General features: G+C 34.6%; 2 protein-coding genes and 1 long non-coding RNA gene across 5 annotated transcripts in view; 1 reads left to right on the top strand and 2 right to left on the bottom strand.

Moving 5' to 3' along the window:
- ptprna (protein tyrosine phosphatase receptor type Na) overlaps positions 1-13,198 on the bottom strand; it is a 71,167-nt gene extending 57,969 nt beyond the window's left edge. Inside the window, exons 1-2 of one of the 2 annotated variants that reach the window (XM_017357652.3) lie at positions 12,885-13,198; positions 1,962-2,012 (exon numbers count right to left, since the gene is read on the bottom strand). In XM_017357652.3, the coding sequence (XP_017213141.1) occupies positions 1,962-2,012; positions 12,885-12,960 (127 nt within the window). In that variant the 5' untranslated portion in view covers positions 12,961-13,198. The remainder of the gene's footprint in view (positions 1-1,961; positions 2,013-12,884) is intronic. The other variant, NM_001130588.2, reaches the window with a different exon arrangement.
- A 316-nt stretch (positions 13,199-13,514) lies between these two features.
- The window catches only part of LOC141376068 (uncharacterized), an 18,615-nt gene continuing 7,439 nt past the window's right edge, over positions 13,515-24,690 (bottom strand). Inside the window, exons 2-3 of the long non-coding RNA XR_012385157.1 lie at positions 17,833-17,925; positions 13,515-15,058 (exon numbers count right to left, since the gene is read on the bottom strand). This is a non-coding gene — a long non-coding RNA (uncharacterized lncRNA). The remainder of the gene's footprint in view (positions 15,059-17,832; positions 17,926-24,690) is intronic.
- desma (desmin a) overlaps positions 22,400-24,690 on the top strand; it is a 23,463-nt gene continuing 21,172 nt past the window's right edge. For both annotated transcript variants that reach the window (NM_130963.2, NM_001328376.1), the window contains exon 1: positions 22,400-23,023. In NM_130963.2, coding sequence (NP_571038.2) covers positions 22,464-23,023 — 560 coding nt within the window. In that variant the 5' untranslated portion in view covers positions 22,400-22,463. The remainder of the gene's footprint in view (positions 23,024-24,690) is intronic.

The following is a 24,690-nucleotide window of genomic DNA, read 5'->3' as shown; positions in this document are numbered from 1 at the left end:
TATTATTATTTAGAAAACATTTAAGAATGATAGCCCATTAGTTAATGTATTTATTTACTAACATTAACTAAGTATGAATAATCGAGTAAAGCATGTATTAATTCAATATTATTTACTAATAAATTATTAAAATCCAAAGTTGTGCTTCACTCAAAAAACTATTTTGCTGCTTGTTCAAACCACTCTTTTAAATTTAGCAACTTTTTTGGGACATCTTCTTTATTTTATGTTTGATCTGCTTAAAATTGTAAAGACGATTAAGCTTGATCATTTTTTGTTGGGACAACATGCTGATAACATTAGTTAATGTATTGTGAGTTAACATGAATGTACTAACGTTGCCAAAGATTGACTATTTATTGATTTTTGCATATACATATATGTATACACACACACACACACACACACACACACACACACATACTACCGGTCAAAAGTTTCTGGTCAGTAGGATTTTTAAATGTTTTAAAATAAGCTTATCCTGATCTCCAAGACTGCAATTATTTCATCAAAGACACAGTACAAATAGTAAAATTGTGAAATGTTATTGCACTATAAAATAACTCTTCTAATGTAGATTTTTATTTTCTTATTTATTCTAATGTAGATTATTATTATTATTATTATGAACAGAATGTTCAGCTTCATTCCTCCAGTCTTCAGAGTCACATGACCACATTATATATATATATATATATATATATATATATATATATATATATATATATATATATATATATATATATATATATATATATATATATATAGTAATACAAGCAATAATGACTGAATTAATAATTTCATTTGAAACAACATACAATAAATAATAAATACTTTATTTAACTTTACTTAAAAAAAAAACAAAAACAAAAAAATAAATAAATAAATAAATAAAACAAAAACAATCCCAAACCTTTGACTGATAGTGTGCTGGTAGTGTGTGTATGTATGTATGTATGTATGTATGTATGTATGTATGTATGTATGTATGTATGTATGTATGTATGTATGTATGTATGTATGTATGTATATATAAACAAGTGGCTAATAATTCTGAAATGTTAAAACCTTAAATCTTTTTTTTTTCTTTTAATTAAAAACTGTTTTTATTCTAGCCAAAATAAAACAAATAAGACTTTCTCCAGAAAAAAAAAATATCAGACATACTGTAAAAATTTCATTTGAGAAATATTTTAAAAAGAACAAAAATTGAAAGGGGGGCTAATACTTTTGAATTTAATATATATATATATATATATATATATATATATATATATATATATATATATATATATATATATATATATATATATATATATATATATATATATATATATATATATTAACTAACATTAACTAATGGACCATTATTTTAAAGTGCTACCGTTATTTATTAATAAACACAATTCTTTCTAATTTATGCTAAAATAAATTAATAAATAAATAAAGCCATATTGCGCCTGTATCATTTTGATGTTTGTCAAGTTATTGCACCATATACAGTAAAAAGACATTTTCAATTTATCTTTTCATTCAAATTGTTATCTGGAGTTGCATTTTTATACCCAACTATTTTTATACTTTATCTCTAAGAGCTAATTCCAATTGTTACAGAATATAATGCAAAATACAACATTTTCCAAGGTGCTTCTGCATTTCCATGTAGACATCTACTGACGCAAATACCATAAACATCCGCCTCAGACATGACCGACACAATCTGTTGACTAATGTGAAATGAGCGAAGCAAAAGTTCCTGCCATGTGAATTATTTAGCTCTGTGTTTCGTGTCCCTTGTTGTGTCGTAGCGCTAGCAGGATGTAGCAGAGCTGTGGTGTCGAGCAAATGATCCGGAACTCACAGTTAGATCATCAAGAGCAAAGAAATTAAGATGGAAGCATGTGTCCTTTTTTTCCTCAGCTTCCGAGGTTTGGTTTATCTATAAACCGTGTGATACTCACCATCAGAGCAGAACTGCTCTCTGGAGCACAGTCTCTTCTCAAACAAACAGCCTGTGAAAAAGAGAAACAGAAGAGAGCATGTAAGACAGAGGGAGAAAACAGGAAATATAACACTTCATTGGCACCTGTGGAAAAACAAAAATCAAGTTCTGTCTATTCTGCACGTATCGTCTATGAATGAAACTTCCAAATAATGCCAAATAACATCATTAGAATAAATAAGATTTTTCAATGTTTTAAAAAAGATGCTAATTCTGCTCACAAAGGCTGCATTTATTTGACCAAAAATACAAATGAACCGGTTCAGCTGCAATTTCACATTTAATTTATTCCTGTGATTATAGGAGAATTATAGAGGAACTTTTATTATGTAATCACTATATAATCACTGTATAATCTGCCACTATTAAAATACACTGTTAAAACATATAGAAATACATTCAAGTGATGCAGAGCAAAACACACAGAAGTAAACAGCGGTCAAGTAAGACCATTCAGACAGCATATGCAACACGTATTGGTGTATTGACCATGACAAAAACAACTTAAAAACAACTTTGCTCAACCTACACAGCAATAGCATGCATAGAATCATTTAAAAAGTGTTGAAATATGACCTTTAAGATGTGCAAAAACAGAAAAACATACAGCCATCAATATAAAGGCTAGAATCCTATTTGAGCCTGGAAATAATGTGATGCTCATGCTACACCACTGTTTCATGATGACTATGGGAAAAGCCTGTATATAAACTGTGGGTTTTGGAACATTTGTAGGAGAGAGATTGATCGACCAACTCTGCTGTAACAATAAACTGCTTCAACTTGACAACTTCGAAGACCTCAGCCTCTTTTTTGAAACTTAGAAGATGTCTAATGATCCAAAGCTGAAAGTTTAAAATGGTAGCTTTTATTTGCAATCTTACTTTTTTACATTCTAAATGTAGTCGCTTTCACTCTTAAACAATTTATTGCAGTAAATATTTCAAGAAGATTTGGTAACACTTTATTTTGATGGTCCATTTGAGTATCAGTAGACTGTCTGCTTAATATGTGTTGATGCTGCTCCTTCAACAGACATTTAACTGACTATAGAAAACTTTGCAAGTACATGTAAACTTACACTAACCCTCACCCTCACCCCAACCCTAACAGTCTACTTATAATCTAATGAGAATTAGTTGGCATGTAGATACAATATAACTTGAATTCAACAAAAGGACCATCAAAATAAAGTGTGAAAAAAATTGGGTACATTTGAATGGTATTTGAATGGTAACAACAACAATAATAATAATAATGATAATAATAATAATAATAATAATAATAATAATAATAATAATAATAATAATAATAATAATAATTAGGTTTATTCTTGAGCAGATCACTGCTTTTGGCTAGTAACGATACTGGCTTTGCTTTTGGACTTTCTTTTCTCACTAGCAGGAAATGATTAATGGTAATACTAAGACTTGAACAGTTTTGTTTTAACCAGACAATAAGATGAGATTTCCTTAATTTCGTTTTTGTTGTTATTGTTTTTTGTAACTTGTTGAATTTTGGACTTAAGGACAGCTGACGTACAGTACTTGGTAAAACCATTAGCATTAAATATTTTTTTCTCTTTTTACTAAATTTACAAACTATTAATGTTGTGGAATTTTTTCCCCGTGGTATTAAAAATGGTATCGAATGTCAATATTTTTTAAGGTATTATATCAAAGTGGGAAATTATAGTATCGTGACAACACGACAGGAAAAAAGACTGATCATGCTTAAAACTTCAGCCTTAAACCACAATAATTAATTATAATATTACAGATTTACTATACACTATAAAAACTGCAGAGTTCCACACATTTTCCAACACAAATCTATTAAGTTAAAGTAAATAATTTAAATAGATAGAACAAAAAGCAATTAAGTTTTTGATTTTGAGTGTATTTTTTTAAGTAAATGCAGCCTCTGTGCGCAGAAAAAGCTTGTTATAAAACATTAAAGCATCTTACTGATTCTAAACAACTGGCTGCTAATGTATACATAAAATTAACCAATGCAATCTCACGGCAATTTGTAACTTTTTGATTCAGTGGCTAATTCGTATGAATTCCTACGATCTAATTCATACAATTCAGTACGATTTGCTCATCACCCAATGACGGTTGGCGTTAGGGGTGGGGTTGGGTGCTACGCCTCCTTTTTAAAATCGTACATTTTTATACGACTGAACTTTAGCCACTAAACTGACAAAACATAAAATACTTACGATTCCACATGAGATCAGGCTGAATTAAGTGAATTGTCAAAATGAAACTCCATTGTTTTATGTTTAGTCCACTTAAGGTAAATTTGTAAAAACAATTAAGTTAACTTACTCAGTTTGTGTTGGGACAACATAAAGGAATTGTGTGGAATCCAAATGTTTTTACACTGTTTTTCATGCACTGTAAAAAAGCTGGGTTCCACACAATTGATTTGTGTTGGGACAACATGAAAGAAATAGGTTTACTTATAATTTTTTTTTACAAATTTAGTGGATTAAACATAAAACAATTAAGTTTCCTCCTTCAAAAAATGTAAAAATTGTGTTGTTTCAACTCATTTCAAATCAGAACTTTGAACAAACAGCATACTTCATTTTTTAAGTGTGTTAATTCATCTATTACACTGTAAAAAAGTGATTAGTTACTTAGAGCGAGTAAACCAATTGCCTTAAAAGCAACAAGTTGACTCTACAAAAATAATGTAAGTAAACCAATTGTATCTTGGAACTGTTAGGTTGACTTAATTTTTATAAATATTCACCTTTTTTTAAAGGGCACCTATAATGAAAAATTTACTTTTCAAGCTGTTTAGACAGACATGTGTGCAGGTATAGTGTATAGACCGTCATATTAGGGTGATAAAAACACACACAGTCCTTTTTTTTCAATTTAACAACATAAAAACGGTGGACCAATTGGAGCGGTTTTCAGACCGACTGCAACTTTACGTAGGAGTGCAGTTCCCCCGCCCACCAATATTGATTGACAGCCTCGTGTTACAATCATATCCTCAGTTTCTTGTTGCACGTCCGCCATTTTCAGCTTGAGTCAAAGCGATATCACTAAAGGAACACCCTTACTCTATTTTTTGATGAAAAGCTCATTGGGCACAACACAAGATCAATATTCTCCACATTATCGCTGTAATCGAAATTATTGCTTGTACATTTTGCGTGGCGCGGTGCCGTGCATTTCGGAGTTCTGGGCGTGGGTTTCTGTCGGGGTGCACGCGGCGGAGCTTCGGGTCAGTGGCTCGGCGGCCTCGGCGCCGTTGTGTTTACCCTGGTGGAGGCTTGTGTTTAGAGTTCTGGAATGCGTGGCGCGACAATTCGGGACACTTCATGTTTCTGCCGCGTCACTGAGTGCCTGGTGTGCCGTGTCACGGCGCATTCGGTGCCTCAGTCAAAGTTAATTCAGTATATGTAGTTATTAATCTCGGTGTACAAGCTCCGCACTTGAACACCAAGACTATACAAAGACACAAATAATTTTGTACTCTCTGCTTGGTCTGTGTCCCGAGTTGTACAGGTACAGCTGAATGCTCATCCTAGCTTAGCTTAGCTTCTCTCTCTCTCTGTCTGTCAGCCTGTCTGTTGCAAACACAGAGCATGGGAGCTCTTGGCTCCGCCCCCTTGTTACATTGGGCGGGAAGCCGAAACTGTGAAGCAACACGCCCCTAAAACAGCAAACTGTGTAAACGCCCCCAACACGACACTTTTTAACAAATTTTAATAAAAACATCTGGGGCCTCATGTACGAAGACTTGCGTGAAAATCATACTAAAACATTGCGTACGCACAAAGCTGTAAATGTGCGTACGCAGAAAAAAATTCAGATGTATGAAACATTGCGTACGCCGAATCCCTCGCATATTCTTTTGTACATCTGAATGAACGTGAAACTGAGCGCAACATGCACGAGCACAAAACCCCTCCCTGCTTCCTCCCCGTATGAATATGCTAATGACTATGCTAATAGAAACCCCAACGAAAAAGCAATGTCAAAAGCAAGCAAAAAGAGAAACTTTGAACAGAATGTGAATTGGAGGTGCTGCTTTCGGAGGTAGACCGGAGAAAAGCGGTGTTATTTGCAAGTTTGTTCTCCGGAATTAACAACAAAAGAAAAAAAATTGAGTGGGAGAGTTTAGCTGATGCGGTTATCACAGTTGGGTCTGAACATCGCACTGAGTGCATTAAAAAAAAAGAAATAGTGTGATTTATATCTGTAAAATGTTGCATAACGCTTAACAGTCTCAGTGGTGCTACTCGTAAGACGCATGTGATCATGAATTGATACGATCGAGCATGAACTCGGCTCGAATCCAGCGTCTGATGAACTGTTTCTTGTTTTTTCCCCCGCTACATATCAGATTTTGCCAACTATTTATCACGAGAAAGACAAGTAGGAATCATCAATAAGTTCATATCAATAAGCATCATATTTTATTTGCACATTTATTGAATGGAAATGTTTTTGATTCACGCATGCAAATTCATCTTCAGATAGTGTCTTTATAGCACTGCGTGTGCGGAAGATCGCTCAGATTACATTGGGAAAACAGGCGACTGATGCAAATTGTGCTTTAATGTTTAGCTGGTCAACTGTATGGTATGGAAACCTTATATACCTGCTGAACCCGTCTCATACAGCTGCCATTGCAAGGCTCAGACACTTTGTAGAGAGGAATTTAACACAACTGCCTCTAGGAGTCGCCAAAGGAAATAAAACAGACACGCACAAAAAATGTGCGTACGCCTGCCAGAAAGCTGCCGTGAAGCTGCACACATTCCCACGTTCAGTTTATCGTTAGTAAATCCAAACGTGAGCGATTCTGAGCGTGAAACCTGGCGTACGCAAAGTTTTTGTGCGTACGCAGTGTTGATACATGAGGCCCCTGAACTGTGTGTTGAACTGAACCTAAACTGGCACACTCAGAACAACCATAATATTAACATTAAATCATAAAAAGGGGTTCACTATGTGCCCTTTAAATAAAAGTAAACTAATCCGTTTTTTCAATACACCTTGAGTATATTTGGGTTCACTTAAATTACTTTTATAAAGTCAACTTGTTTCTTTTAAGACAATTGGTTTATACTCGCTTTAAGTAACTAATCACATTTACAGTGTATGATCATCAAGAATCAATTACTGTATGTAGCTTGAACATGTGAACGTCATGTCCATAAAACAAATATAAACCATGCTCAACAAACATAGCTACTGTAATGTGAGAAAGCGAAGTGACCTTTCCTTCTCCAGCACATTCATCTCAGCATTTGAACAACTCTGTCTCTCCTACTTTTTTGACTCCCGTACAAGAGTTACAGCTTGAAAACACAATCCGAGAGCATATGAACAATATTGAATCAGGGTGAATCAATGACGTGAATCATTCATCCGTGATGGCCTATGATTGCAGAAGCTTGTTTCCTCTAAGATGCGGAACTGCTGTGTGGGCTGATAGAAAGAGCAGGAGAGCTCTGGGCATGTGCCGAACACAGCTGATCAAATAAAGCAGCAACATAACCGCCAGTGAGCGTGCGCGCGTGTGTGTGTGTGCGCGTGTGTGCGTGTGTGTGTGTGTGTGTGTGTGGGAATCATCAGGCTGGCCAACAGCACTGCTGTCAGGGGAACCGAGCAGGACAAACAAAGATAAAGCGTCAAGCTGATAAAGCTGGAGAGAATGAAGTAAAGTGGCCTAAAAACAGATGTAGGCTGTTTCAAAAGAATTTGTCCATTTTTGAGGTTGTAATCATTGTGAATAAAAAAATTGTTGCAAAACAAGAGTGAAGTTTACTGGACATCAAGGAGATGTTTTTGAAACAACATACTCCAGTTTATCAAAATATACAGTTGAAGTCAAAATTATTAGCCCCCCTAATTATTAGATGGCTTGTTTATTTTTTTCCTTATTTTCTGTTTAACAGAGAGCAGATTTATTCAACACATTTCTAATCATAATAGTTTTAATAACTCATTTCTAATAACTGATTTATTTTATCTTTGCCATGATGACAGTAAATAACATTTGACTAGATATTTTTCAAGACACTTTTATACAGCTTAAAGTGACATTTAAAGGCTTAACTAGGTTAATTAGGTTAACTAGGCAGGTTAGGGTATTTAGGCAAGTTATTGTATAACGATGGTTTGTTCTGTAGATTATCGAGAGAAAAAAATTGCTTAAAGGGGCTAATAATATAGTCCCTAAAATGTTGTTTAAAAAATTAAAAACTGCTTTTATTCTAGCTGAAATAAAACAAATAAGACTTTCTCCAGAAGAAAAAAATATTATCAGACATACTGTAAAAATTTCCTTGCTCTGTTAAACATCATTTGGGAAATATTTAAGAAAAAAAGAAAAAAAAATGGAAGGGGGCTGATAATTCTGACTTCAACTGTACATGTGTACAGTTTTCTTTACTATGTTTAATGTATTTTCCACTCTACATTTACACACTAAACTTGCTAAATTTAACCATTTGTTTTACTAAAAAAAAAAAATAGATACTAAAAAAACTTTAACCATAGCTTAGCCATGGTATTCAAAGTTAAAGTGTGTGGTTTTAGAAAATAAAGTAACAAGTAAAATACAAGCATATTACACTTTTACTAAATATAAATCATGGTTTAAAGGGATAGTTCATCCAAAACTAAAAATTCTGCCGTGATTTGCTCACATTCACCTGTCCCAAACATGTTTGACTTTCTTTTTTCTGTTAAACACAAAAGATGATACTTTAAAGAAAGCTGAAAACCTGGTTGTAACCATTGACTTTCACAGTAGTAAAAACAAACACTATGGAAGTTTCCCCTTCTGGGGGAACTACCCCTTTAAGTGGAAGAAAATGAGCTCAGATGTTAAATGTCCACCACATCTCAATATACAGTTTTTAATTCAAAATGAAATAAATAATGGCAGTCAAACTTGTCTAAGATAATTTTTGTATCAAGTTTAACCAATCTTTCCACAATATATATAACAATTATACATTTGTCAATGAAATAAATTAGTTGTGTGCTGAATTGTACACCTGTCATGCTCTAAATTTTAATTTTAATTTGGTTAAGAGCTTATTAGAAAATATATAAACTGAATTTGTATATTAAATAGAGCATTTTTTTTTTAAATGTGCGGTGATGAGATGACAGTGGTGGAAATGACATTTCAATAGTTTATTGTGAAAAAAGATGAAAAATAGCTTCACCGATTAGCTTTGAATTGATACTAGTCTTTCATGTATTCAAAGCATTCTTATTTACCTTCATTTTGTTTGTTTTTTAAAAACACCTTTGAAGGTACAGCATGTTTGGAAATGATGTAGAAAAAATGTATTTACTTATCAAGCAATATTTATCTGGATTTGTTGTTGATAAATTTGTTGATAAAAATTTAAATTCCCTACATCTTGAACACTGTTCATTTTCATAGAAACCACCAAAATAATCTTTCACACAAACTTTTTAAAGCGACATTACAGTGTTGTTGTGGAAATGACACTGATACTGTGCGACAGCTACATTTTGTATAAAAAATAATATGGATAATAGTCCCACATTACTAAATATAAACAATTTTAATGATTTCAATAGTGCTTAATTAAGATACATTAATAGACATCAGATAAATAATATCTTAAAATGTTATTTTCATTGTTGAAGTTTAAAACTCTGGGTGTGCGACAAGGTGAAAACAGTGATTTTGACACCTAAAAGGTGGTTGAATAATATGAAAAATATATAATAGAAAGGTAGTATTTTTTTTTAAGTTGGGTTAATTGTTAGCTTGACAAAGAAAGGGATATTTCACATAAAATTAAACAATGTCATCATTTGTTTGGGTTTCTTTCCTCTGTTGAACACAAAATTTGATATTTTGAGAAAATCTAGAAACCTGTAACCATTGACTTCCATAGTATTTGTTGTTCCTTCAATGGATGGAAAAAAAAGTTAGGAAGGAACCATGGAGGATGGAGGATGATGAATAAATATTGTTTAATTAATTAATCTTTGTGTGAACTGTCCCTTTTGAGTGCCACCCTCATTTTCAAATATTTAGTGTTGCAGAATTTGCTCCACATGGTATCAAAAAAAGGTATTTAATATCGATATGTTTAAAGGTATCGTATCAAAGTTGGAAATGTTACCACACTACTAGAATATTTAAACTATTGTATATACTAATTAAGCTTAAACTTCAGCTTTAAACCATTCATTCATTCAATCATTCTTTTTCTTTTCAGCTTAGTCCCTTTATTAATCCAGGTTCGCCACAACGGAATGAACCGCCAAATTATCCAACACATGTTTTAGGCCCTTCCAGCTGCAACCCATCTCTGGAACCCATCCATAGACTCTCATCCACTCTTACACTACAGACAATTTAACCTACCCAATTCACCTGTAGCGCATGTCTTTAGTGTGGAGGAAACCGGAGCACCTGGAGGAAACTCACACAACGCAGGGAGAACATGCAAACTCTACACAGAAATGCCAACTGAGCCAGCCGAGGCTCGAACCAGCGACCCTCTTGCTGTGAGGCGACAGCACTACCTACTGCGCCACTGCGTCGCCACTTTAAACCACAATAAGGAAATATAATATTGCAATTTTACTGTGCATTGTAAATAATGCAGAGTTCCACACAATTTATTCATGTTGTCCCAACACAAATCCATTAAGTTAAAGTAAATAATTTAGTAGATAGAACATAAAGCAATTACGTTTACCCAAAAATTAAATGTGTAGTCACATTTATCACTTTCAATTTAATTATATTAAATAAATAGCAAAACTCACTGGACATTTCACATTAAAATCACATGAAACCTGCAAGAAGGAATGTAGTCTAATTTTAAAATATAAAAAATAAATAAAAATGCCGCCACAGGCATGTAACATCTATTTTTCATTAGTCTGGGTGCATACATGCAGCAGGATGTGATGTCATCCTCTCATTTCCACTAATGACTAAAATCATCACGCCGAGTGTTTTGTTCACACTGGATTAATGATTAAAAGTGCTCTGAATGTAAAACATAATTAACAACCCCAACCACTGATGGAGATTACAGGCTTCAACACATACAGTGCAATTATGCTCAAACAGGACTCATGGCCTCATAAACAACATTCATTCATTCATTTCCCTTCGACTTAGTCCCTTTATTTATCAAGGGTCGCTACAGTGGAATGAATTGACAACTTATCCAGCATATCTTTTACACAGCGGATGCCCTTCCAGCTGCAACCCAGTACTGAGAACCACCCATACACTCTCGTTTATACTCTATGTGCACTATGTATAATTTAGTTTATTCAATTCACCTATAGCGTATGTCTTTAAACTGTGGGGGAAACGAGAGCGCATGGAGAAAACCCAACATTGGGAGAACATGCAAACCCCACACAGAGGTGCTACACTGGAATCAGCGCCCTACTTGATGTGAGTGCTAACCACTAAGCCACCTATTGCCCTTCATAAGCAATATGTTTACACAAAATACTGAGGGTCTGCACAGATTACAGTAAAATAGTCAAATGTAAGGTTAATCATAGGCTACACTCAATTTTAAAAGGAATAACCGCTGTATTGTTTGCTTTTCAGTGTACTACAACCTCTAGGTTTAGAGTTATTATGAGTCATATGTCAGACGCAATTTTCAGATATTTTATTATATATAATCGAACACCCTTTCATCTGCTTTGCAGACATTTGCAGGTCTCAAACAAAACAAAGTAAGATAATAATTAATAATAATTTTGATATGACTGGATTTAAAGGGGAAAAACTGAAAGGTGGGGGATGAGAGATTGTCATTGTCGTTTTAAACGAATGACAAACTCCTACGTGCAAAGCCTGCAGAACTTGTGAATTTGTAAAATAAATGTCTGTACTCAAGCAAAATATGAATAAATACATAACAAAATTACCAGAAAATTAAATACCCATAAACATATCTATATGTTTTATTTTTCAGGGAGTAAAATTTAAAAGCAAACAGCACAAACTGAGCAGTTTTTGATGGCGGATTTTAAGGGCAGCTAATATTTAACCGCTGAGCTCCACCATTCATAAATGTCCATTGTAAACAACGTGAACAACGCACGAATAAATGAAATAGCTAAAAACCGTAAACAAACAAACAAATCTCCCACAAACCGTGCAAATGTACCACAGAGACTGTTATTTGAGAACTAAAGATGATATAGGCGATATATTTAAGAATAATTAGACGACAACATATTCCAGAAAACAAATTTGCAAATGGGTCACTCCTTCAGTGTCGCCAAGGATACAGAGAAGAGTCGTTTTGATTGGTCGGACCAGAGACGGGAGAGAGTAGAGTATTTTTATTAAATAAATAATGCCTGGATGATATGTATTGTGTGATTCATACACAGGTTACCGAGCAGATAAAGTGTCTAGATGCTTCCAAAATAAACTAAATGAGCATTGCCCCTCTCCATGGTGCTGAAACGCTGCTCTTCACTCAACGACTCCTCGTCTACATACTGTCCATTTCCACCAGTTGCGTGACACAGATGAAAACAGCTCGGCTTGAACATTAAACACTCTTTTTGATGCATGTTTTGGGTGTTCAGAATATTAGCTGAAGTCAATGAGTGTCAAACACAATATGCTAATATTGTCAAAATTGATTTAAAAAAATACAGATTAGCCTACATTACAAGTAAATGAGATTTTCACCACACAAAGCTAAACACTTGCTTTGATTAGAGGCGTTTGCAATATTATAGCTAGTAAATGTGCTCCTATCGTTGTCATAGGCCTTAAAAACACACCGTGTCCGTGCACAATGCAACAGATTCCATTGATAATAAGACTTTTTCCTTCTCTCCACATTAACACCTACCGTATTTGCCTGTCATCCCAAGCTGACAGAAGACAGAGATCAAAAACAGGGCTCTCCATACTCGTGGATGCATCATATTAACTCTATCCACGGGAGTGAAGTCGGCGCGCGTTGTTTTATCGCCCTCCGTCAACAACTTAAATCCACATTTTGTCTGTCGGTGCCGCAGGCTTGTGCTAAAAGCTCGTGTAGCACAAGTGACGGACACGTCAGGTAAGACAAATTAACTGTAGGCTTTCGTTTTAGGCAGTAATAAACACACACACACACACTGGGAGACGTGTACGAATGGACAGAATTTCCGGTGCGGATCTGGAGCGGGAATCACGATCTTCCCCTTATCTGTGTGACGGGGACCCGCAATTACGTCATAGGGGGACCAGGCAGGGGATTTGTGAAGAGCTTTTCATGCATGCATACGGAATTAAAGGAAGTTTAGAGACTATATACATAAAACTGCTGCTTTCTTTGCCTGTGAGATGAAAGAATGTGTGTGTGTCTGTTATTTTCGGTCACTGCAGATGTTGATAAAATCCTTCTGTTGTCAATAATTTCCTCCTTCCAGGAAGAGACTGTGGAGAAAATGACATCACATATCACTGAGGAAAGGATGGGTAACACATTTTCTTTAAAGACCAATCCATCTCAAATAAATGTCCATTTATTTGAACCATATAACATGCTGTAAAGCCTTTATGAACAAATAGTAATTTTTTTGAAGCATGTAAAGTAACCTGCTTGAATTAGTCAGTTGTGGTTATTCTACACTGTTAATTATTATTATAAATTACACAGTATTTAACTGTAATATGAACAGTTTTTACTGTAGTTATGCAGTACTGTATATTTAAAGTTGCATTGTGAAAACGACTGCTTCACATAAAGATATACAATACTGTAACTACATTCACAGCAAGGTAAATGGTGCTGAAAATGTAAATACAGCATTTTTACTGTAACGGATTTACAGTAAGTCACTGGCGAAGTGAACGTTAATATGAACTGTGTTTAACTGCTGGACAGTTATGCAGTACTGGATTTTAAAATTGCATTGTGTAAATTACTGTATATTTTACAGTAAATATATACAATACTGTAAATATACAGCAAGGTGAATGTTGCTGTAAATGTAAATACCGTATTTTTGCTGATTTACAGTAACTTACCGGCAAATTGCTGCCAGTACGTTACCGCACTGTAAAAAATGATATGATCAATTAGTCCTGACAGCATGTGTTTTCAGGTCATTGTAACATATTTAACTAAGTTAATCATGTTCTAACTTAATTGTATGAGTCACGCAAGCTGTTTTAAGTCAGTATAACTTAATATAAGTTCAATGGACATATCAGGTTAATTTGATTCAGCTTAAAAATTTAAGGCAACAAGGATTTTTTTACAGTGTGTAGATTTTGCAGGAAATTGGTAACAGTGTATAGTTGTCGAGGTAATAAGAGTTTAATTTAGAGTAATTTAGAGTAATTGTGAGTCACTTCAGCCGCAGTTTTCAGTTTTATAAATACTCTTTCCCCTGATTTGCAAGTCTTTTCAGGTCTCAAACAAAATGGTTTTAAAAAATAACAGATAGTTGGGGATAAGAGAAATAAAATTGTAAAAAAGTGAGATTTTTAACGGCGACGCAGTAGCGCAGCAGGCAGTGGTGTCGCCTCACAGCAAGAAGGTCTTGGTCGCTGGTTTGAGCCTCGGCTGGGTCAGTTGGCGTTTCTATTTGGAGTTTGCATGTTCTCCCTGTGTTCGTGTGGGTTTCCTCCACAGTCTAAAGACATGCGGCAGCGGTACAGGTGAATTGGGTAGGTTAAATTGTCCGTAGTGTATGAGTGTGTGTGTGAATGAGTGTGGATGTTTCTCAGAGATAGATTGCGGCTGGAAGGGCTGCGTGCAAACGTGTAAAAATGAATATAAGATTTTTTAACGAATGTTAAAACTCCTGCATAGACTGTATAACTTATTTTTTTCTCGAATGGTAATAATGTTGTGCAGTGGAAATGAAATACTGCTTCATATGGCGTTTCTGTCTTTGTTGTTGTTGTTGTTGTTGTTGTTGTTTTAAAACGTGATATAAACGTCTTTTAGACAGTTGACAAATATGAGAATTTCCTTTGTGTTCTTCATGAATTGTCTTCGTGTCACTCCATCTAGGGCAGAGGAAACCACTGTGATGGAAAAAACAAAACAATGTCAGAGACAGTCATCATTTATACGTCACCATAATCTGCCTCCTCTTGAGACAGTAACACAAACACGTCATATTTGTAAGGAGTTTCTTATGATTGTTAAACTGAGCTGTGGTGCCACCTGCCGTACTGACATTGACAGTGCAGTACTACACCCTGCAGCATTTAGGCTAGACAGCGTAAGATTTAATTTATGAACATGGCTTTGCAACTAGACTGCATTACAAAATAATGACCAAACTAATACGATTTTTTGCATAATTTCAAAATACTTACCATTATGAAAATAAGATTAAGTTGAAGTGCTAATATAAAATAAGAAAATCCTTTGTGTTGTAAAATGTTTTGGCATACAGTACAGTAGATTTGTTTGACAACTTTGTATTTGCTAAATGCAAGTGTGTGTAGGCCACAAGTAGTGCAATAAGTAAAAAAATGAGTATACAAAACTAAGTATACATTTATACACACAAAAAAATACTTACCTCATATATATATATATATATATATATATATATATATATATATATATATATATATATATATATATATATATATATATATATATATATTTAGAATGAGCTGAAATTATTTTTTTAATAACTTCAGTCCACTTAATTGATTTGTCTTGGGACAACATGGATGAATTGTGTGGAGTTTCTGTTGAGCACTTATTTTGAAAAATGTTAGAAGCCTCTGACCATTGAAAACAAACATAATGCAAGTTGATGGTTTCAGGTTTTCATCATGTTTTTTTTTTTTTTTTTTCTAAATATTTTCTTTTGTTGTCAAAGAAGAAAGAAATTCAAACAGGGTTGTGACAAGTGTGCAAATGAGCAAATGATGACAGAATTTTCAGTAATGGCTAAACTTTCCCTTTAAATAAGAACATGCTATACTTAAAGTCCAAAAATAGTAAACTATAAGTAGAAAACTGAATATATTCATGTGTAAAAAAACTACACAATTAGTAAAAACTAAATAATCAGTATAAGTCAAAGTTTACAACTGTTATGAATAAAATATACTACTGATTGGTTTTATTTAATAAACAATTTTAAGTGGTTAATTTATTCTGAATTGAAATAGCCCACTTACTATTAAAAATAATAGCTCATTATTGGCACTAAATTACCTCCATGAAGAATCTTTAGCATCCTTGAAACATTTTAATCTCACAAAGGGTTATATAAACAATCTTGACAGGAATGGTTCTTTAAGAACTGTTCATTAAAATATTCTTTGCGGAAACTAAACCGTTCGTACATCTTCACCCAGATAATAGTTTTAGAACATTTATTTTTAAGTGCACAGATTTTCAACATGTACATTTAAGACGCTGAAAAAATATTCAAGGATGATTCATTGGATTTACAAAAGTTTTTAAATGGTTGTAAAATTGTGTTTAGGCTGACTTTAAAATAAGAAATTACGTTGAACATTACTAAATTTAATTTGTTTAATTTCAGCCCAAAGTTTACAACAATTTAGCAGAAATATATATTTTTTTCAGTAGTACACATTCTGCATAAATTATACCTTCAGCATAACCTTTTGTAAGGATCATTCCACAACACTGTTTAAATGTATTTTTCTCAAACTCTCCAAAGTATTTATTCATTTTTTTTCTTCTAGTAAATGATTTGTTTGAAATTTGATTTTGTTCTAGCTGTGAATTGAATGTCTAGCAAAGACAACACCAACTCCTGCAATATTAATATAAAAATCATTTCATTTACTAGAAAAAAAAGAGAAATAAATATTTTGGATAGTTTGAGGAAAATACATTTTTAAAAAAAGTGTGGAATGACCCTTACAAAAATAATTATATTTCAAGTTAATTTTATTAAGTATACTAGCATAATTTATGCAGAAAGTTTTCTACATAAACGCAAGTGTCCCTGTGTAAAATGTGGCTAAATTTAGCTACATTTTTACTTGCGTACTTTACATCTTTCAGACTGTCTGTCTTTACTGCCTTTACATGACATTTCCCCTTGTTGAAATCTGTGTATGTCTGTTTGGTGGGTTGCTATGGTGTCCAGAGGTTGTTTTTGAAAGACGACCTACTGGGCAACTCCCACTGCTGCCCACAACCCCCTGCCCATCTGTGGTTTCACATGTCCTGCCATTTAGACACCACATTCCCCCACCGTCTACACTAACAGTCTCCTGTCTTGGCAAGGGATCTGTACAGGCCGTACTGATGCCAGATCAGTTCAGTTGTGTTCAGTTCAGTCCGGTTCAAATGTGGTTAGAATATAATTTATTTCATACACTAGCTTATATTCTTTTCACACTATGAGTAGTGTGTTCGTGGCACTTTCATCCGAAATACAACAGACAAAATAGAAGCAGTAAATTAATTTTATACAAAAAAAATAATAATAATAATACTAAAAACTTGAACTCATTCACAATTATTTTAATAGTAATTTAAATTATATACAGTAGCTATGGACAAACATAATAGAAGACTTGAATATTTTTCTTTTCTTTCTTTCTTTTTTCTTTCGTTTTCTTTCCTAACAAATGAAAACATTTTTATTCCGACAAATTGTCAATTTTTTTATTAAACACAAACGTCATCAGATGTTTGTAGAACAAAACAAATATCATATTATAAGCAATGGCCGCAAGATAACTTGGTTACTTAACTGATGAATTTAATGTATGATGTTATGTCATGCATTTCCCTTGAATAAACTGATTTGACGGCTATTAGTGCAGCGCTGCTGGATTGTTGTTGTTACCTGGCAACATAAACTCCGTGTGATGTTGACCTTGTCAGATTTCATTTTTAAACAGTCGTCTTCCACCTGACGCATCGGGTTAGTTTTCTGAGCCTGCAGTGCAAAAATAGATTATATTATCAGATTCTTGATGAAGCATTGTGGGAGCATCTAAACAGCCAGGTTAAATTTAGATTTTTTGAAGTGGTTCTTCGATGACATTGTTGCTGTTTTTGATCCGACAAATGAACACTCAAGATAAAAAAAAAGTCTAAATTGTACATGGAAACAAGAAAGAAAATATTTCCAAAGAAGTGGTCTAAAATGCAGTTACACTGAGCTTGTGTCGATATATGACCAACACTAGAAGGCGTATTTTTCCCCAATGGTAAATGCATTGCAGTCAGGATAATGTTAACATGAGGGGGCTGTAATTGCAAGACTGTTATCGTCTGGTTAAACTGTTTAAATATGACGTCATGTGCGTGTGTGTGTTTTATATCAAAGGTATTCATATTCTCTTTGGTTATATATTCAATCTACATGTGTACGCACAATCTTGGTCTACAAGACAGAACAGGACAAAGGTCATTGTAATACACGTCAACCAGTCAGTTTCTAATGGACAAAATCCTGTGGTGTCCTGTTTTTTTTTTTTTTTTTTTTTTTTTTTTTGAGAACTCCACTTAAATATACAAATTTAGTTTCCTGCCCTGCTGAAAAAAAAAACTGCTTAAACCAGCCTAAGATGGCAGGTGTTAGCTGGTTTACCAGTCTGTTCTTTTCCAAGCTGGTTTCCAGCCATTTCCAGTCTGGTCTTACTGTAGCTGGTCAGGCTTGAAAATGATCAGCCAAAATGAACTGGACCAGCCTGGTTTAAGCTGGATATCGGTGGTTTTGGCTAGACTCTCAGCCTGGCTATGGTCAAGCTGGTTTTAGCTAGTCATTTCCCAGCCTGACCAGCTAAGATCAGGATGGAAATGACTGGAAACCAGCCTGGAAATATCCAAAACTCCTTTAAAACCAGGCTGTTCAACCAGCTAAAACCAACCAACCTGTTTAAGCTGTTTTTTTTCAGCAGTGTGGTGACAGTTTGTACTTTAATACACTGAAATTGTAAAAGCAGTTTAGAGTTTTCAAAAGTCTCAAATAGAAAGAAATGCAATTTTGAAACAACACAATGAAACACTTGCATATACATACGCTGTAAAAAATGCATGGTTCCACCCAATTCATTCATGTGGTCCCAACAAATATCCATTAAGTTAATGTAATTAATGTAAGTACACTGAAAATAATATTCAAAGATGATTCCTTGGATTTACTAAATTTTTTTACGTTAAGTGGTTGTAAACAATTTTTTGGGGCTGAATTTAAACAAACAAATTAAGTTGAACAATATTAAACTTAATTTGTTTGTTTAAATTCAACACAAATAAATTGTTTGCAACAGTTCTGCATGCAACACTTTTTTTCAGTGTAGATCATAAAACAATTTATTATTTTTTGTTTTCTTTAGTCATTACTGATGTGCAAGCTTATTAATAAAGTGCATTGATTTAAAGGGGTGGTTACTCTTAGGAAAATCAAAATGTCCTCACCATTAAATCACACACAAGTGGTTCAAAGTTTTATGATTTTCTCACTTTTGTTGAACACAAAACAAGCTATCCTAAAAAATGTTGTGTGAAAAAGCAGTCATTGACATTCATAGCCAGAACAAAAACTAGAAGTCAACGTTTGTCTCCTTGTCATGTCTGTTTGCTTTTTTATTATTCTTGGCTAAAAGCTCTTTGTAGTATTTACAGAACTTATTTTCTACTGCTTTAACATTTTTTTCAGTTAGTTTCTTTAAAAACATGTTTGTGAAACTTACCAGTAATTTTACACTTTCATTTACTGTATTAAAAATCTTTTACACCAAATTTGTGAGCACAAAATGTCAAAGGAAAAAAATAACTTACATTTGAAGATGTGCTCAACAAATCTCCAAAACTGTTATAGTATCCAGAAACCAAACTAAACATAACATTACACACAAGTCATGTGCTGCTGAGCAAACTACACACTCCTTTCTGGTGTGAACTCATGAGGGCATGTCAGTATGTTAGAAATTGCATTCTTTAAGCTCCTTGAGGCACTTTCGGTGTCCTTACAAACACAGATCCCATACATTACATTCACAGATACACAAAAGATTTAACACCTTATCAATTTATATTGTGTATAAACACTTCTTAATAAAGTGTTTTGTGTGTGTGTGTGTGTGTGTGTGTGTGTGTGTGTGTGTGTGTGTTTCTGTCTGTCTGTGTGTGTGTGTGTGTGTGTGTGTGTGTGTGTGTGTGTGTGTCTGTGTGTGTGATAGTCGAGTCTCTGGCCTATCAAGACTCCATTATTTTTCCAGGAGGCCTTCAGGACAGTAGACTGGTGATGGGGTTCAGACGGGAAGAATATTAATAGCCATGACAGCAGCAGCTGTGGAGCAACATCACAGCTTCTCGGTTACTATGGTCAGCCTGAGGAATGGGCCGGACTGATGGGGGTTGAGCGACAGGGATCTTATTTGGGATCGCATTTATCCGATGACACACTTACATTAATCGGATTTCCCATGTGTAATGTAAGAGACAAACTAATTAAGAATATTCCACATGTGAAAAAATGATGTGGTACTACTAAAATATTAGGCCTTACTCATATGGTGGTGCAATATTTTGTATGGGAGGAGATGCAAGTCACACAGCAGTGCTTGATTTCTGTTTCAACATCCTAGTACATTTTTTTTAATCATAATTCACATATTTTAATGCAACCATATGCACATTACTGATGTGATATGTCCAAAAAAACAAACAAACTGCAAATTAGTAGCACAACAGACACTTAGAGTAAGCCAGGGGCAGACCAGGACTAAAAATCAGCCCTGGCACTGTAGCCACATCAGCCCACATTATCAGACCGACACAGCCCCACCCTCGGACATGCATATTCACTACTTTTATTGGTGTACAGATGGTAAAACAATATAAGCAGTACCATATGTAATAGATATTTAATAGATATTTATTTTGTGTTTGGACTTGTGAGGGAAACCAGGAAGAAACCCACACGAACATGCAAACTCCAAAATGAAACACCTAATGACCCAGCCGAGGCTCGAACCATTGACCTTTTTGCTGTGAGGCGGCAGCGCTACCCATTGTGCTGCCCCCTTTTGAGACTATTTCAGTTAATTTTATGCATTTGGCAGCGTCTGATTTTAGAGCAATTTTTATGTTTCTCTGAGCTTTTTGGCACCGCCTTTCCTTTTTTTTACAGTCCATCTCTGACAATTAGCTTGTGTTGCACCTAATGTTTATTTGACATTCTTGCCAGATTTTGATTATGTCCGCATAACCTCTGATTGGGTTGGCCCATCTCGAAACCAGCTGGCCATTGCCGATTGGGCCAATGCTTAACATTTATTATTATTACTATTATCATCATCATTATCATCATCATCATCATCATCATCATCATCATCATCATCATCATCATAATATTCACATCTTGCAAGAAACAAAAACTGCCTGTATGTAAGCAAAAAATAAAAAAAAATTATAAAAAACATAACATAAAACATAAAAAGTATGTAAAAAAAATAATAAAAAATAGCATACCCGCCCACATTTAAAAAATGGTCCAGCCCTTTTGGCATTTGCCAGAATTGCCAGATGGCCAGTCCGCCCCTGGACTAGGCAACCCTGATGCCAATATGCTTATTTCACGCGGTCGCCATTTTAAAGAACCAAAGCGAAGGCTGCGGTGGGAAGAAAGCTGGAATTATAGGACCAGCACTGTAAACATTGCAGTAAAATGCTGTGGACTACAAACCTCCAGCTGTTGCCGAGATTTGGAGGTTTGTAGTCCACAGCATGTTACTGCAATGTATACAGTGCTGGTCCTATACTTATATATATATATATACTGAAGAAAGATGGAAACTTGGAACTTGGTAAAACAATGTAAACTAATGTAAACTTTCCAGCATTCTTCAAAATATCATTTTTGATGTTCAACAGAAGAAAAAAAAAGGTTTTAAACAACTTGAGGGTGACTAAATTGTGAATTAATTTTCATTTTTGGGTGAACTATCCCTTTAGGATAGGAATTAGATAACTTTTTCAAACTTTGTAGTCCTTTTATATTCATAAAAATCTAAAAAGAAACAATATTAAATGAAATATTTATGACAGCTCAATGTGGCCACTTTTAATAGAAAACCCTTTTGCTTTTTCAAACACACACACAAACTCATCAGTCTAATATGGTGTTTATTGGGCCACAAGCACTCTTCCTGGTAAGCAGAAGTGACAGCACAGTTTGGCATGGCGTGACCTGTGCCACCTCATGCCTTGTCCAGTTGCTCCACCCAGCTGCTGGAAACCAGACCTCATGACAGCTGAGGAAGCAAGGTTTAGAAAAGAGAGAGGGAGAGATAGAAGTGGGCGCCAATGTGTGTGGGTTGAGAACAGTGACTAAAAAAATGTGGGTGGGGGCAAACGGGAGTGGTCTCTATATATCCCCTCTTCTGCTCTGCTTAACCCTCATTCTTCCACACAGTCCTCAGAGACCCAGCATTCACACAGCGTACAAACCCAACAGGCCCAGTCATGAGCACAAAATATTCAGCCTCCGCCGAGTCGGCGTCCTCTTACCGCCGCACCTTTGGCTCAGGTTTGGGCTCCTCTATTTTCGCCGGCCACGGTTCCTCAGGTTCCTCTGGCTCCTCAAGACTGACCTCCAGAGTTTACGAGGTGACCAAGAGCTCCGCTTCTCCCCATTTTTCCAGCCACCGTGCGTCCGGCTCTTTCGGAGGTGGCTCGGTGGTCCGTTCCTACGCTGGCCTTGGTGAGAAGCTGGATTTCAATCTGGCTGATGCCATAAACCAGGACTTCCTCAACACGCGTACTAATGAGAAGGCCGAGCTCCAGCACCTCAATGACCGCTTCGCCAGCTACATCGAGAAGGTGCGCTTCCTCGAGCAGCAGAACTCTGCCCTGACGGTGGAGATTGAGCGTCTGCGGGGTCGCGAGCCCACCCGTATTGCAGAGCTGTACGAGGAGGAGATGAGAGAGCTGCGCAGACAGGTGGAGGCACTGACCAATCAGAGATCCCGTGTGGAGATCGAGAGGGACAACCTAGTCGATGACCTACAGAAACTGAAGCTCAGGTGAGAATTTCAAGACGTGTTTTAGTAGATCGATAGCTTTGAAAAAGGCACTGTTGGTAATAAATTTCACAATTAATTACTAAGAAATGGCAAATAACGTTCTTTCTTGAAAATTAAGAAAGACTGAAATATAATTTTCTGGTAAATCAGGTTAAAATCATACACTCAAAAATGATTATTGCTGCTTGATCAAACTGGTCCCACTTTATATTAAGTGGCCTTAACTAATATGTACTTACATAGGAATGAATAGCTTGTTACAATGTACTTATTGTGTAAATACATGTATTTACTGTGTACTTATGCTTGATTAAATACATGTATGTAATTACAACTGTAATTAATTTTTGTAATTACATTTGTAAATACACTGTTGACCATCCCTTACACCTTAACCCACCCTTAAACCTACCCATGCCACCAAACCTGTCCATAACCCAACCTCTATCACGACTCAAGAGCACCACAAGTGTTCTCAAATACATTACAAACACAGTAAGTACATTGTATTTATTTTTTTGATGTAAGTACATAGTAGTTAAGGACACTTAATATAAAGTGGGACCATCAATCTACCTATTTAAACCTAGTTGTCACAATTCTAGTGTTTTTTTAGAGTCAACTTCATTGTTTTATGTTGAATCCACTCAAATTTGTAAAAACAATTGGGCTAACTTTTGTGTCTTATGACAACATGAGAGAACCATCGTTATACAGTAACTTGCCTAATTACCCTTACCTGCCTAATTAAGCTAGTTAAGCCTTTAAATTTAACTTTAAGCTGTATAGAAGTGTCTTGATAAACGTGATTGAAAAATGTGTTGAAAAAAATTGTATCTCTGTTAAACAAAAATTGGGGGAAAAAATAAACAAGCGGGCGAAAAATTCAGGGAAGAAGTATCAGAAAACTTCAGAAACAATTTGTTCTCTTTACTCATTTGTATACATACTTTACCAGTGTTGAGGGTAACAAGTAACACGAGTTAAGTAATAATATTACTTTTATAAGTAACAAGTAAAGTAATGCATTACATTTAAAAAATAAGTAATAATATTTGAGTAACTGTTTTGAAAATGTGACTGAAGGTACTTTTTAGTTTAATTCATTAGCTGTAAAAAAAAAAAAAAAAAATCCTGAATTAGAATTAGTTACAATGTATGCAGTCAATGAGAGAATGTGTTCATTATTTTTAACGCATGGAACAAACTAAAAAGCAGATTATAGTCTTAATGGACAGTGATTTTACTTAGGACAAATAGTACAAAAGTAGTAAACATGTTGCTTTAAGCTTTCAATAATGTATATAAGGCATGCATAGCTCTGAGCTCTGGAAGATTTCAGATAACATTATCCTAAAAAAATGTATTATGTTGTTTCTGTAAAGGTAAATGTAGGTATAAGTTATTTAATAAATATTTAATAAATTAAAACTTATTAATCTAAGTTGTTAATTGCATAACTCCTCTATTTAAACAGAAAAAAAGTTCTGAAAGGGATCAAGCCTCAGATAGGTACAAAAAAGTAATGCAAAAGTAACTCAAAAGTAACTAAATGTATTACTTACCATAAAAAGTAACTAGTAATGTAACTAGTTTTTTTTTTTTTTTTTTTTTTTTTTTTGTGGTGTCACTCAATATTGTAATGCATTACTTTCTAAAGTAACTTT

Source organism: Danio rerio, chromosome 9 (genome assembly GCF_049306965.1).
Source record: "Danio rerio strain Tuebingen ecotype United States chromosome 9, GRCz12tu, whole genome shotgun sequence".
NCBI classification, from domain to species: domain Eukaryota; kingdom Metazoa; phylum Chordata; class Actinopteri; order Cypriniformes; family Danionidae; genus Danio; species Danio rerio.
Note: the sequence above shows the minus strand (reverse complement) of the source record. Positions and strands in the feature narration are given on the sequence as shown.